We start from the raw sequence: 15,935 nt of genomic DNA on the forward strand, positions 1-15,935 counted from the left end.
GCCTCTGTGCACAAAGATGCATGCTGACATGTAGACGCACAAAGTTGCACGCAGCCAGTCATCAATAAACTGTCAGCTGGTTGCACTGATAGAACATTCTGGCCCATTGCTTGTGGATTGGACTATTTATCTTTATTTTGTGCACTCTCACAGTTCATTAAGAACTACAAAAACACTTGGCAGTTCCTAGTAAAATCAAAACTCTTTTTTTATTTAATAGTTTCTCTACGAAAACTGGCCTCCAGGCATAGGTCTTGAACTCTCACTCACGGCTTTGATGGTGCTCCCAATCAGGATGGACCCTCAATTAAGCCTTCTGATGGATTGTCTGCAAAACACGGAGGAACAAGCCACCAACAATGGTCCAGTACATAACCACTAAAAATCAACGTATCTGAAATCAAGCAAATTATTTAGTCATTAGTTCAGTTCTTCTATGTGTAATTCTCTTGCTTCTTTTTCTTTTCCGTTTCACTTTGACCTGGGTGTGCTCCTGTGCACAAGACCTCGTTGAAGTAATAGTAATAATTTTTATATATATATTAAATTAAACAAACAGTGACACTGTGAATCCTCGTGAGGTCTGGTGTCTCTAGTGGAATCAAAGCTGACCTTCCTGATCCACATTTGGGATTTTATTCATGCCCCTTCATGCAGACATCGCTTCTGCTTTGAAAGAGTTTTGAGGTTTGAGTAGAAATCTCAAGGTTAAATACGAGAAACAAAGGGTTGGTTAGTGTGTGGTGAAGTAGCACAGTGGAAGAGCTGCTGCCACAAGCCTGCACTGCATTTGAAGATCCTGGGTTCAAGCCCAGTCTTGGGTTTGAGCCTTTGGCTTTACTTCAGGTTTGAGTAGCAATCTCAAGGTTAAATACAACAAACAAAGGTTTGGTTAGTGTGTGGTGAAGTAGCACAGCGGAAGAGCTGCTGAAATAAGCCCCTGCACTGCATTTCAAGGTTGTGGGTTCAAGCCCACTCTTGGTTTTGAGCCTTTGGCTTTACTTCAGGTTTGAGTAGCAATCTCAAGGTTAAATACAACAAACAAAGGGTTGGTTAGTGTGTGGTGAAGTAGCAAAGGGGAAGAGCTGCTGCCACAAGCCTGCACTGCATTTCAAGGTTGTGGGTTCAAGCCCACTCTTGGTTTTGAGCCTTTGGCTTTACTTCAGGTTTGAGTAGCAATCTCAAGGTTAAATACGAGAAACAAAGGGTTGAGTAGTGTGTGGTGAAGTAGCAAAGGGGAAGAGCTGCTGCCACAAGCCTGCACTGCATTTCAAGGTTGTGGGTTCAAGCCCACTCTTGGTTTTGAGCCTTTGGCTTTACTTCAGGTTTGAGTAGCAATCTCAAGGTTAAATACAACAAACAAAGGGTTGGTTAGTGTGTGGTGAAGTAGCACAGCGGAAGAGCTGCTGAAATAAGCCCCTGCACTGCATTTCAAGGTTGTGGGTTCAAGCCCACTCTTGGTTTTGAGCCTTTGGCTTTACTTCAGGTTTGAGTAGCAATCTCAAGGTTAAATACAACAAACAAAGGGTTGGTTAGTGTGTGGTGAAGTAGCAAAGGGGAAGAGCTGCTGCCACAAGCCTGCACTGCATTTCAAGGTTGTGGGTTCAAGCCCAGTCTTGGGTTTGAGCCTTTGGCTTTACTTCAGGTTTGAGTAGCAATCTCAAGGTTAAATACAACAAACAAAGGGTTGGTTAGTGTGTGGTGAAGTAGCACAGCGGAAGAGCTGCTGAAATAAGCCCCTGCACTGCATTTCAAGGTTGTGGGTTCAAGCCCACTCTTGGTTTTGAGCCTTTGGCTTTACTTCAGGTTTGAGTAGCAATCTCAAGGTTAAATACAACAAAGGGTTGGTTTGTGTGTGGTGAAGTAGCACAGTGGAAGAGCTGCTGCCACAAGCCTGCACTGCATTTCAAGGTTGTGGGTTCAAGCCCAGTCTTGGGTTTGAGCCTTTGGCTTTACTTCAGGTTTGAGTAGCAATCTCAAGGTTAAATACAACAAACAAAGGGTTGGTTAGTGTGTGGTGAAGTAGCACAGCGGAAGAGCTGCTGAAATAAGCCCCTGCACTGCATTTCAAGGTTGTGGGTTCAAGCCCACTCTTGGTTTTGAGCCTTTGGCTTTACTTCAGGTTTGAGTAGCAATCTCAAGGTTAAATACAACAAACAAAGGGTTGGTTAGTGTGTGGTGAAGTAGCACAGTGGAAGAGCTGCTGACATAAGCCCCTGCACTGCACTTGAAGGTTGTGGGTTCAAGCCCAGATGTGGAAATAGCATTTAAAAGAGTTTTGAGGTTTAGTTCACATGCTCAAGGTTAAATAGGAGAATCAAAGTTGGTAAAATGTGACCAGGACTGGTAGTGTAGGGGTGCAAGCTAGAGCCCAGAAGCCTCTGTGCGCACCGCCAGTGGGTTCAAATCCCGCTCGTGCCAAGTCTTGAGCACACTGCCGCGGAGGTAGTAGTGGGGGCATTGTCCCCACGGTTGTTTCGGAGAAGTGAACCCTAGGGGTTATGCAGAAACACACGGCGCGTTCACTTGAGTTATGATGGCATTGTCAAGAATGATGAAGAATCTTTTGCTACTGAATTGAATTTGATGTTAATTGCTTTGCTTTAGCCTTTTAGCACTTATTAGCCATGCTACATAGCAGAGGTGGGAACAAGTCACTGTTAGGCAAGTCTCAAGTCATTGCCGTCGAGTCAAAGACGAAGCAAGTCCCAAGTCGAGTCACAAGTCAAAGCCAACAAGTCTCAAGTCGAGTCACAAGTCGTACCATTTTAGTTTCGAGTCATTTCGAGTCCTTTTATTATAGTGGGGACGGGGAACCCTGGGTGATGGTGCGCTGCCTCACAGACCTAGACTACGAAGGGAAGGGTAATGGTGGATCGACTGTGACTGTGTTATAGTACTGTAACGCTCACCCCAATGCTGCAGCGTAAATAAGGAGGCGATGACTGGCTTGCAACTCCGCTGCATTTATTTATATAAAACAACTCAACTTCGGTCACTGTTGGCCGCATACACGGCCCCCCAAAACTCGGGTTGTCTCGCGTAACTACAGCTGGTAACAGAGCATAACGTGAACACATGCAACATCTGCATAACTGATTAACTAATAACTTTAACTCAGCTCATTACACTACTTTAAAACGGACGTTGACATAATGTTGGCGAGGATTTCCATCGGAGTCTGAATCCGGGTTTTGACGGGAGAGAAGGCCGGATGAGTAAGTAAAGATGAGCAGATGTGTCTCATTCAGTGGTCACACTGACATGAAACTTATTACAGCCTCTGAGGGCATTTTTCAAGACAATCCCATGTTTGTCTACTTCAGGGCATCCTGTGGACAACCTTAAACTGACAGTCTGGCACAGGGTGTAGATTTGTTTACCCTTTTTAGTGCATCCACCCTCCAATTCTGTTACATTAAAATTCAACTCACTTGTGCCCTTACCAATGCAGGAAAGATGAATAGCATGGTTGATCCTCCAAGATGCACCAATCCGTCTCTGGGGCAATATCCCATTATGATTTTTTATAAATGTCAGTTACCCAAAACTAAAAAAGGATTTAGGAAGAGCCACCATGTCCCTTGAGGGTTGAACTCAGATTCAATTCAATTCATTTTATTTTGTATACCCCAAAATCGCAAATTACAAATTTGCCTCAGAGGGCTTTACAGTCTGTACGCATGCAACATCCTCTGTCCCGAAACCCTCACATTGGCACAGGAAAAACTCCCCAAAATATGAAAAAAAACCTTCAATGGGGAAAAAAGGGAAGAAACCTTAGGGAGAACGTCAGAGGAGGGATCCCTCTCCCGAGATGGCCGTGTGGTTAAAACAATGAGTTGGTTTATTTACAGTCTGACAGAAACCAATTGATTCCAGCAAAGAAAGAAATGAAGTACCAAGGCTGTCGTTATCGACATCCACATGAATGTTAAAGTCACCCACTATAATTACCATGTCCGTTTTAAGGACCAAACTCGTTAAGAACTGTGAAAATCACATAAAAATTCAGAATAAGGACCTGGGGCCCTGGACACTATTACAAAGAGAATCGGCTGGATTATTTTCCAGGTTGGTTGTGAAAGACTGAAAGTCAGACTTTCAAATGAGTTATAATCTAGTTTAGGTTTAAGGTTTATTAAAAGGCAGGAGTCATAAATAGCTGCCACTCCACCCCCTCGGCCTGTGCCTCGGGGGATATGAGTATTAACATGACTTGGAGGAGTCGCTTCGTTTAAGCTAAAGTACTCCCCATCCGATAGCCATGTTTCAGTAAGACAGAAAATATCAACATGGTTGTCAGATATTAGTTCATTTACTAAAACAGCTTTAGAGCACAGAGATCTAATATTCAAAAGTCCCCCTTTAATTCTCCTAGTTTGTTGCACAGTTGTATTGTTACATTTAACTTTGATTAAGTTATTAAATATAACTCCTCGGTTGTTTACCTTTAACTTAAATAACGGTGTCCGTGGGGCAGAAACAGTTTCTATAGAGTTAATGACGCTGAGTGACTGCTCGGAATGAAGCGCAGAGAAGTGTGTAAGACTGCGACTCTGCTTCCTGGTCTGAACTCTGGGTCATGGATTAAGTCCATTAAGAAACTGGGTCAGGTTCTTAGAAATGAGTTGAGCTCCATCCAAAGTTGGATGGATGCCGTCCCTCCTAATCAGACCAGGCACTCCCCAAAACGTCTTCCAGTGATCAACGAAGCCCACATTATTTACTGGGCACCACCTCGACAACCAGCGGCGGAATGACGACATGCGGCTATACATGTCGTCACTGATCAAGTTTGGGAGGGGGCCAGAGAAAACTACGGTGTCCGACATTGTTTTAGCGTATGTACACACCGATTCCACGTTAACTTTTGTGACTTCCGAGTGGCGTAACCGGGAGTCATTACCGCCGACATGTATTACAATCTTAATGTATTTACGTTTATCCTTAGCCAGCAGTTTAAGATAAGACTCAATGGCCCCTGGTTCCGCTAACTTCACGTTCCTCAGAATGGAGCTACCTATCACCAGCGGGTGTGTCGCTGAGTGGGGAGAATCGGTTTGAAACGTGAAGTGGTTGGTGGTTAACCGTGTGCTTCGACTTAAGACTTACGCTTACTCCGGACAGTCACCCAGCCTCCCGGCCGCTCGGGGGTTGCCGGGGGACGGTTAGCAGGAGCAAACGATACGTCTATGTGGTCCGCACCGACTATAGGAGATGGCTGGTTAACAGCGGCTACCTCCATGGTGCGGAGCCGTGCTTCTAACTCACTAAGCCTCGCCTCCAAGCGATCAAATATACTACACGTCTTACATGTACCATTATCCGTAAGGGAGGCAGAGGAATAGCTAAACATGTGACACACCGAGCAGGGGAGGTAGGGAGGGAAGACATCACAATGTTAGCTGCTAAGCTAAGGCTAAAAGAGGTAGCGCTAACGCTAAACAACGTCTAAGCAACTATTCGTTTAAACGATAAAGTGCTGGACGGCGAGGCGTTTAACAACGTCTCACGTAGATAATTCGCCGCTTGTACTGACAATATCACGACAGAATCAACTTGGTATCGCAAGAGCTCTGAGAGAGTTCAATGACATCAAACACGCTGTCGACAGGAAGTGACGCAACAGACTCACCGCACCGGAACCACCTGAGATAAGGTTTAAAGTACAGAAATTTGGGGAATTTGGCATTAGTGACAGGGACGTGTAGGTTGCTCCATCTAAGATTATTCCAGTCATGTCATGGGAAAAAAAATATTGTGAAAAAAGTCAAAATATGTTGGGTCAAAAAAGAAAAGATTTTTTTTAAATAATAGGTAAAGAATTATTATAAAAAAATATATGTAAGGTAATATATATATAATATAATATATATATATTATTAGGGCCGGGACTCGATTAAAAATATTAATCTAATTAATTAGAGGCTTTGTAATTAATTAATCAAAATTAATCGCATTTTAATTGCATAAATATTTGACCTGAGAACAGTAAGTAATTTTTTCACATGGATTTTTATTTTTGTTCAACCAATTCCAGCAGACAAGTGTAGAAATAGCATATTCTTTAAACTATGTTTTTTTAAGTAGACCAATACTTTCAAGTACATTCAGAACATTGGTTATTTTTTCAGACGTGGACTTAGTTACCCTGGTCCTTAAACCAGTTAGCTGGTGCAGTGTGGGTTGGGTGTGGGTCCTTGTACTCGGGTCGGGCTAACGTCCACGCTAGCTGCTAATTGTTTTGCGTTGAGGTGATACTTGAGGCTCGATGTGAATTCCTTGTTGCACAGCTTGCACACAACCATGCTCGTATCGACGCTTCCATCCGTGTGTTTATTATAATAAGATTTCCCATTCACGGGGCCAACCGACACGGTCTCGTCAGCTTCTTCGTTCATGTTCACTGTGGTTTGTTGTTGTCTGAAGTGCTCCAGTATAATCGGTCCTCGGAAACTCATCCAGTGAGAAACGTTCCGCGGTGCAAAAAATAAGTGTAAAAATGCGTAAAAAATGTTTAATGTGTTATTTTTTGTGTAATTAATTAATCTTAATTCACATTGTAATTAATTAATCGTAATTAATGCGCTAAAGTCCCGCCCCCCCGTTCTCGCGCCCAGGTAATCCAAGAAGCTTTGGACAAAAGCTTGGATCGAGGGCTGACTTTCAGTAGATCGCAGCGAGGGAGCTGCTCTGCTACGTACGAAACCCTGACCCAGAATCAGGTCGTCATTTAGCACCAGGTTCTCCACAAACATGCGGTGCGAGGTAGGAGAGGGGCGACCATCATCCGGCCGCGCCCCAGCCCTGTCTCGAACGGCTCTACTCACCGGCCGAAGCCGGCTATCCTTGGCGAACCGAAGCTCCACAGCCCCACATGGAAAGAACCTATATAAACATATATGTTTTAATATATGTTTTGATATAGGTAATTGATATATGTGACATATATAAAATTGGGCGTTTTCCTATATGTTATATTATATATGTACATATATGCGCCACATATATGCGCGCATATATGCACGCATTCATGTACACATATATATACATGCATAAATGTACCTATATAGGTACATATATGCACATGTCCACCTATATATTAGTAAAATTATTAAAATCCAAACTAGGAAACAAAAATAAAAGCCTAAAATGTGGAAATTTACATTATTTATTTAAGGACTATCAAAATGTACAAAAATGACAACAAAAAAAAATCATTTCATGGATCTTCGCATCTCTGCGAGCTTGGAATTTATAGCTGTGCCTATCTGCCCTCGGCTGGCTGCCGGCCATTTCTTCAATGTAGCATCTAGAGAAGACAAAAATAATTAGACAATATAATAATATTGTAACAATAATGAGCGAATGGCATTCAGCCATCTGTTCTGAATTAACAAATCCTGACTTTTTAACACATTCCGTGTTCTCTGGGCTGGGCTTTGAGCAAACAAGACCTTTTGTTTTACACACACACCATGCTCGAAGAAGGTATGTATTAAAATCAAGTAAATCAATTACCGGCATAGACAAAATAAGGCAGGACAGAGGGGATTAAGGGTGAAGGAGGGGTGAATATTATTTATGAACACTTCAGACAACAACAATATGCCATGAGGTTATTTGCATGTTCTACAAAATAGAAGACTACACACCTTACAGCACATTGAGCGCAATACCCCAGAAATTTGGCTTTAGAAAAGGAAAGGTGGGATCAAAAAGTGAGCAAGCAATGAATTAGTATTATAGGTGCTAAGCAGATATAGTAACAATAATGGGTGCCCTACCTTATCCAGTCTCCATTGATGCCTAATAAACATTGATACAAGTAGGCTATGGTTAAAGTGGTGAACTTATAAACTTTTGTTTTCCCTTCTCAACACATTATGCATTTACTCACCAATAATGGCTGCCTTTTTTATTTTGTCCAGGGCAACCAGCTGCTCCCCGTCCCCTCTGGTTGGCATCCCACCTTAAAGTAATATTTCAAAATTATTATGAAAGGCGGGTAAAATGAAGGTGGAGTAAGCAAGAGTTTTTTTTATATATACACACACATCACGTTTTCTTGAGGTGCAAGGAAATACAAAAATGGCAAGTAAAAAAGCGATGGTATGCCCGCACACAAACATGATTTATTCCACTGCATGTAACGCCTCGGCTCGGCTCGCTTTGCTTTTCCACTGCGTGGTACGACTCGTCTTAGTACGGCACAGCTCGGTTCGCTTTAACTCAGTTGCTTTTCCACTGCAGAAGTACCACTTCAGTATGTTCATGTCACGTTTAAAGTACCGGTACGGTACGCTTAGAACATCAACAGACCAGGTACCATTTAAAGCGAGCCGTACCATGCTGTACTATGCAGTGGAAAAGTGCCATAATTGGATCCTACAAAGCATACAGTTTATACTCATCCTTACTACATAATGTTATTCACCTGTGGTTTCGCTGAGTTTTTAGTTGTTGCCGCAGTCTTGTTAGAGAAGAAAAACATCTTTTCAACATTTGTATGCATGTGGGGCAATATGCTGCATATATGTGGCTCAACAAGGTCTTCTTTCCCCGCTGATTCTGCCAAGCCCGTTCCCTTGGCTGTGGTTTCGCTAGATAATAGGTAGGGACAGTGGGAATCTCGTTCATCCATTCATGCGCGTCACTAATTAGTTGACGAGGCATTTGGCTACTTTTAAGAGAGGAATGAACGGCCCCCCCCGAGATCATAACTCCGAAGTGCGGTGATCGGCCAAAGTCACTTACCATGGATACTTACCTAGAATCCCACGCGGCGAAAACGTGTCCTGCCCGGGCTGCTCAGCTTCTACAAAGCGCGTCGCTAGGAATAGACTCCCCGCTGCCCCGCAATGGGGCACACTTCTGCATCTGCGAACTCGCCCGGGTGGCTTTCCAGAACCAACTAGCATATTCCAAGACATGACTCACCCTGTTGCATGAGTTGAGACGACGACTATTAACGGGGCTCATGCCCCCGAGAAGCCGCGACGAGGGAACCCGCCGCCCCTTTCCTCGTCTAAGTAATTGCTTACGTTACTCACGTCAGTCATGTCCCGAACCGAGAGTGCACCAAGAGGTGGCAATGCCAAGTGACTGGTCTCAAGTTCTTACCAGTATTGGTTATGCTGGCGCACGGAGCTATACTGCAATGCCCCACTCGGTCACAGAGGCCCTTTCCACTCAGGCTCCACAGACTCTTGTAACCTCGTTGTGAGAGGCTCACCCTGCTGCAAAGCCCTCCAAACGCAGGCAGGTTTCAGCTACAAACATCTAATTTTGACCCCCCTGTTAGCTCACAACACCACAATAGGTGGCCTTCGGGTCAGAGTGAAGGGTCACTCCCCTCCGTCGCGTAAGGAATCAGGTGGATCCCCCCGCTAGGGAGTTTAGCATGCTTCGAGTGAAAGCACACCCAACCGACTAGCGCCTAGCCTGGGCTAGTTGATTCGGCAGGTGAGTTGTTACACACTCCTTAGCGGATTCCGACTTCCATGGCCACCGTCCTGCTGTCTATATCGACCAACACCTTTGCTGGGTCTGATGAGCGTCGGCATCGGGCGCCTTAACCCGGCGTTCGGTTCATCCCGCAGCGCCAGTTCTGCTTACCAAAAGTGGCCCACTAGGCAGGTCGTATTGTTTGCAGAGTCCCGAGTGATTTAAGGGGGTGTGGGGGGGATTTTAGCCCCGTGTCAGACTGACGGATATGGCTGGGGGGAGTGAGGGGAGAGAATTTAGCTGTCTGACAGCTTGGTGTATGAAGCAGTCTCTGAGTCTGGTGGTACGGCAGCGGAGGCTCCTATACCTTCTTCCAGAGGGTAGGAGGCTGAACAGACTGTGTGCGAGGTGGGTAGTGTCACTCGCAATCGAGGTAGCTTTCCGGATGAGGCGGGTGGTGTATATGTCTTTCAGGGAAGGGAGTGGGAGTGCCAGTGCTTTCATGCTGTGTTCAGTACAGCTACTGCCCCACACAGTGATGCAGCTGGACAGGATGCTTTCAATGGTGCCCCGGTAGAATGTGTTCAGGATTGGTGTGGGAGCTTTCACTTGCTTGAGCTTGCGGAGGAAGTATATTTCTGCTGGACTATTCAGTAACTTGCCGTGACGTGATTTTTTTATCTAAAACCCGAGCACCGGGAGAAAAGCCACCGAGGAAGAGAAGGTTGCCTACCTCCTGACGAACAGGTGGAAAGATCCACCTCTCCGTCCCTCCACCATTTTATCCCAAAACCCGAGCACCGGGAGAAAAACCAACGACCTAGATAAGGTCACCTACCTCCTGACGAACAGGTGGATGGATCCACCTCTCCGTCCCTCCACCATTTTTTTTCCAAAACCCGAGCACCGGGAGAAAAACCAACGACCTAGTGAAGGTCATCTACCTCCTGACGAACAGGTGGAAAAATCCACCTCTCCGTCCCTCCACTATCTACCTCCTCAAGCCCATCTCCGTCTCCATCGCCACCATCTTCCTCCTCATCTTTGCCAGCTCCGTGGCCCTGTCTTCCATCGGCCTCCCAAAGAATCCTAGGAGTTTTTTCTTCAGCCGGAGGCAAATGTTCTCCAGGAGCTTCTGATCCAACATCCGAAGCCTCTTATCCTCCTCCAGGAGAATCTTTTGGTAGCCCAGGTGCGTATTACGCTCCTCCAGAACCGTCTTTTCCTGGGCCAGGACCAGATTAGAATGCTGCAAATCAAGCTTTTCCTCCAGCAGGACCTTGTTACGCTCTTCCAGAATTAGTTTTTCATGCTCCAGGGCATCTAGTCTAGAAATCGTATTTCTCTGCTGGAGGATCATCTTATCATCCTCCTGCAACTTCTTGGTCTCATTGGCCAGCTCCTGAAACATTTTGGCGTCTTCTTGGAACTTTTTGGCGCCTTCTTGGAACTTCATGGCCTCGTGTGGGAACATCTCTTCTAGCGTTTTATTCTGTTCCCACAACTTATCCTGCTCCATCTGCTTTGTCTTGGCCTGCTCAGCATGGAGGGCAATAATCAGATTATTGTGTTCCCCCATGAGAATCTTGTACTCTTTTTTACAGTCTGTCTCGACTTGGAGAAGTTTGGTCTCCTTGAGATCATGAAGACGCTTCTTCAGACTGGCGATTTCTGACCCTTGACTCTGGATGGTCTTCTCAGCCTCAGCCATGGTCTTATTGCGACTGTTCTTATTACTTCGGGCTGGTAATAAAGAAGCTTGGTCGTCATCTTCGTCAAGCGTCTTCCAATAACCCATTGTTTTGGAAAACGCTTCCCCTTTATATTTCCTCGATTTTAGGAGCATTTCTGTGGCCATTGTTCTCAACATGATGTTCCTTATTAGTATTTGTCTTTAAATCCTTAATGTCTCCCTGGTTCTGCCTTCCGTGTGTGTTAAGGAGTTGATACTGTGGAACAGAGAATGTTGTGACTGACTGCAGCCAGTGTGATCTGGCTATAAGTGTTCTCAAGATCAGGGCGGGTGATGTCATAGGGTGATTGTCATGTGATTGTCATGTGATTGTCATGTGAGGTTCCGCCTCTGATGATCACATGACACGGAAAACAAGCTTAGTTTTCTTTACTGTAGATAGTTTGTATAATCAAATATGCTTTTACTCATTCATATTAATGCTTGGCAACAATGGAGCCCTAGGTTGAGCAGGTCCCTTGTATTTTACACACATTAAAAATGCTATGATTTCCTACAGTCATTTACACATGGTTCTAACTTTCTTTTGTATGCCGTGTTGCACCAGGCTCAGCTCTACACAGGACTACAAATGTCAAGAAGGATCTGTGAGGGAGAGCATCGGGTCGTGCCTTACTTCTGCTCTTCACTTATCTATAGAAAGTTGTAAATTGGCTTATTTGATGAAATTGCACTTTCTTGTTTTGTGTTCTTCTGGGTTTGTATCCTCGTGGTTGAAATGCATTTATTGAAAGTCATTTTGGATAAAAGCGTCAGCTAAATGACATGTAATGTAATATTAGTTTAAAACATACTAAAAACTTTATTTGTGTCAGAAAAATAAACGCCCTGTGCGAAGTTTGTAGAAAGGCAACTGCATGAATATAACCTACCATTGAGTCTTAACTTCACACCAACTGCTTATTTTAGCTTGGATCTTGTAACTCAATTCCAAAAGCAAAAAATCAATCATTGTTTAAGAAAGTTCCAGTTCCAGTATACACAATGCAGAGTGAGATCTTGTTCATAGAAGTACATTATACACTTCCAATGTTGTAATTAAGACAGATGTAATACACCCTGGAACAAATGTTTGTTTCTTACAATAAATTCATTCAGTCTTTGCCTATAATCAACAGCGGCCGGTGCTTGTTACTATAAGCTACATAAACCCAGACAAGCCCCACATGCTGGACTCAGGTTGGAACTGCCGACCATATCTGATCTGTAAGCTATAGTCTGCAATCTGTAAGGAAGACACAAATATGCTCACCAGTGGATCCAGTACAAGCAGAAAGCCATAAAACCCGCAGTAATGCACCCACACACACAAACACACCCTCGTTGCTCTGCTTGCATGCAGTGATCGTTAAACACGTTCATCACAACCTCCAAGGGCAGAACAGGCAATAGACCAATGCGTGGGAGGCCAGGGGTGAATCCATCAAAGTGACGTTAATAAAGACCACTTGATTTGGCCCGCTGGCTCAACAGATGAAATGGTGGTGTTCAGGTCCACTGGAGCAGAGCAGAGTCTGTGGCTTCCCCACTTTTCCCAGGCCTTGTGTATTGAACACTGGTTATTGTCATTATGGGCACGAAGACAAGGAGATAGCAACCTTAGAACTGCGTTATGGTGTTGTCCTATGCTCGTTAGCGCGGTCGTGAAATTCACACAAAAAAAAGGTGAGAATCCTGTGAAATGGTAACCCTCCGACAAATAGAAAAATATCTTACCAATTGCCTACCAGCATTGCAACAGCAAAAATATCCGGGTCAGGGAAAGGTCACTCATCGGTCCATGTACTGGACGGCTTAAACCTCTTCTCTGTATTTCAGGGGAATTATTGCTGTAACATCCTTTCATTTATCTGACAATGTTTTTTTAAGATATTTTTTTAAGATAGAGATTTTCTAAATAAATTGCATATGATCTCAAATGTTATGCATTGTTTTAGATTACTTAGTTGGGTAGTGTAAAGTAAACACATTGAAGGAGTAGAAATAACCGAGAGCCAGGTTTTTACTTTTGCTACTTACTACTTTTAATACATGTAGCTGAATATGCTTTTGAATGCTGTGTGATTTCTTCCATTAGAGTACTTTTACTTTAGTAATAACGTTGCGGGAGCTGTTTATTATTGGTGATGGAGTGGATCATTTTGTATTAATTAAAATAAAAAAGTCAAAAATTAACCAATTCATGAAGTACATTTTTGAAGATTTTTTATTAAAAATATTCCAAACAGTTTCAAAAATACTTTGTATAACATTTAAAATACATTACTAATACAGTTGAAATACCAGGTGGAAGCAGTGAGTGACTGTTTGAGGTCTAACAGAAGAGCTGCACGAGTTCATTTGTCCTCATCAGGACTCTGAAAGAAATATCTCATTTTAGTCAATTCGTAATCGCTCTTTGCAAGTGCCACCGGGTCGCCTCCTGGACAGTGCTTTCACAAAGTGCTCTACACAGTTCAGTGTCCAAGTCACAAAAGGTGTCACGGGCCTTTTGTCCTTTCCGTGGAGACAGCGCCACCGCGTGTTGGTAAAATGGTGTTACAGTGGACTCTTGTATTCTAAAAAATTCACTTAACAAAAAATAAATAAGTACTGAAAGCCTCAAAGTACCAATGTTTAAGGTTCATCATAATAAAGAATGCATACAAGATGCATTAATGTGTTCAGCACTTTAATATTGCAGCTGGTGAAGGTGGAGCTATATATTTTTTTTTATTATTATTTATCAGGGTTTCGCCGTGTGACACACTCTTTTGCATGTTTTCACACACGCTCGCACGACACATCAAATTTCTTTTGAACTTTCATCGACTTTGTTAGTCTTCGCGGAACAACTCATCTACAGTAAAGGAAGTTCCTCTTCACACTGCTAACTAATATATAGAAATATATGTGTATAACAAATTCATCTTGTTCGTATATTTGGAGGTTTTCGTCGCTAAAGAACATGCTTTTACTAAATCTTTATTCTACCGCAGTTTGTCCACTAAACAATAATAATTAGGCTGTGTTTTATTTGAACTCAATGTCTCCCAAGGTGAAATAATTGAGTAAACCACAAATGTAGATATGCGCGTGTGTCAGCGTGCCTCTGTGCACAAAAAGACGCAGACAGAGGCACGCTGCGTGCATCTTTGTGCGTCTACATGTCAACGTGCCTTTTTTGCACAAATGTCAGTGTGCCTCTGTGCACAAAGATGCATGCTGACATGTAGACGCACAAAGTTGCACGCAGCCAGTCATCAATAAACTGTCAGCTGGTTGCACTGATAGAACATTCTGGCCCATTGCTTGTGGATTGGACTATTTATCTTTATTTTGTGCACTCTCACAGTTCATTAAGAACTACAAAAACACTTGGCAGTTCCTAGTAAAATCAAAACTCTTTTTTTATTTAATAGTTTCTCTACGAAAACTGGCCTCCAGGCATAGGTCTTGAACTCTCACTCACGGCTTTGATGGTGCTCCCAATCAGGATGGACCCTCAATTAAGCCTTCTGATGGATTGTCTGCAAAACACGGAGGAACAAGCCACCAACAATGGTCCAGTACATAACCACTAAAAATCAACGTATCTGAAATCAAGCAAATTATTTAGTCATTAGTTCAGTTCTTCTATGTGTAATTCTCTTGCTTCTTTTTCTTTTCCGTTTCACTTTGACCTGGGTGTGCTCCTGTGCACAAGACCTCGTTGAAGTAATAGTAATAATTTTTATATATATATTAAATTAAACAAACAGTGACACTGTGAATCCTCGTGAGGTCTGGTGTCTCTAGTGGAATCAAAGCTGACCTTCCTGATCCACATTTGGGATTTTATTCATGCCCCTTCATGCAGACATCGCTTCTGCTTTGAAAGAGTTTTGAGGTTTGAGTAGAAATCTCAAGGTTAAATACGAGAAACAAAGGGTTGGTTAGTGTGTGGTGAAGTAGCACAGTGGAAGAGCTGCTGCCACAAGCCTGCACTGCATTTGAAGATCCTGGGTTCAAGCCCAGTCTTGGGTTTGAGCCTTTGGCTTTACTTCAGGTTTGAGTAGCAATCTCAAGGTTAAATACAACAAACAAAGGTTTGGTTAGTGTGTGGTGAAGTAGCACAGCGGAAGAGCTGCTGAAATAAGCCCCTGCACTGCATTTCAAGGTTGTGGGTTCAAGCCCACTCTTGGTTTTGAGCCTTTGGCTTTACTTCAGGTTTGAGTAGCAATCTCAAGGTTAAATACAACAAACAAAGGGTTGGTTAGTGTGTGGTGAAGTAGCAAAGGGGAAGAGCTGCTGCCACAAGCCTGCACTGCATTTCAAGGTTGTGGGTTCAAGCCCACTCTTGGTTTTGAGCCTTTGGCTTTACTTCAGGTTTGAGTAGCAATCTCAAGGTTAAATACGAGAAACAAAGGGTTGAGTAGTGTGTGGTGAAGTAGCAAAGGGGAAGAGCTGCTGCCACAAGCCTGCACTGCATTTCAAGGTTGTGGGTTCAAGCCCACTCTTGGTTTTGAGCCTTTGGCTTTACTTCAGGTTTGAGTAGCAATCTCAAGGTTAAATACAACAAACAAAGGGTTGGTTAGTGTGTGGTGAAGTAGCACAGCGGAAGAGCTGCTGAAATAAGCCCCTGCACTGCATTTCAAGGTTGTGGGTTCAAGCCCACTCTTGGTTTTGAGCCTTTGGCTTTACTTCAGGTTTGAGTAGCAATCTCAAGGTTAAATACAACAAACAAAGGGTTGGTTAGTGTGTGGTGAAGTAG

The 15,935-nt window shown here is 43.5% G+C and overlaps 1 protein-coding gene across 3 annotated transcripts; it reads right to left on the reverse strand.

Annotated features, from left to right (window-relative positions):
• Window positions 1–7,091: 7,091 nt before the first annotated feature.
• Window positions 7,092–11,177, reverse strand: LOC119213434 (golgin subfamily A member 6-like protein 6). Of its 3 annotated transcripts, XR_009942839.1 has the most exons (4): window positions 8,441–11,177; window positions 7,904–7,975; window positions 7,791–7,812; window positions 7,092–7,315 (listed from the first exon to the last, which is right to left on the reverse strand). XR_009942839.1 is itself a non-coding variant. In XM_062559901.1 (3 exons), the coding sequence occupies exon 1, from the start codon at window positions 11,159–11,161 to the stop codon at window positions 10,442–10,444; it is 720 nt and encodes a 239-aa protein (XP_062415885.1). In that variant the 5' UTR covers window positions 11,162–11,177; the 3' UTR covers window positions 7,092–7,315; window positions 7,791–7,812; window positions 7,904–10,441. The 3 variants fall into 3 exon arrangements, 2 of the variants coding, with proteins under 2 accessions (XP_062415885.1, XP_062415886.1); XM_062559901.1 differs by having other exon boundaries at window positions 7,904–11,177; XM_062559902.1 differs by lacking the exon at window positions 7,791–7,812 and having other exon boundaries at window positions 7,904–11,177.
• Window positions 11,178–15,935: the final 4,758 nt, after the last annotated feature.

Source organism: Pungitius pungitius, chromosome 21 (genome assembly GCF_949316345.1).
Source record: "Pungitius pungitius chromosome 21, fPunPun2.1, whole genome shotgun sequence".
NCBI lineage: Eukaryota > Metazoa > Chordata > Actinopteri > Perciformes > Gasterosteidae > Pungitius > Pungitius pungitius.

Bases quoted from the DNA above. Each gene is read 5' to 3' on its own strand.
- LOC119213434 (XM_062559902.1), bottom strand. From the start codon at position 11,161: ATGGCTGAGGCTGAGAAGACCATCCAGAGTCAAGGGTCAGAAATCGCC.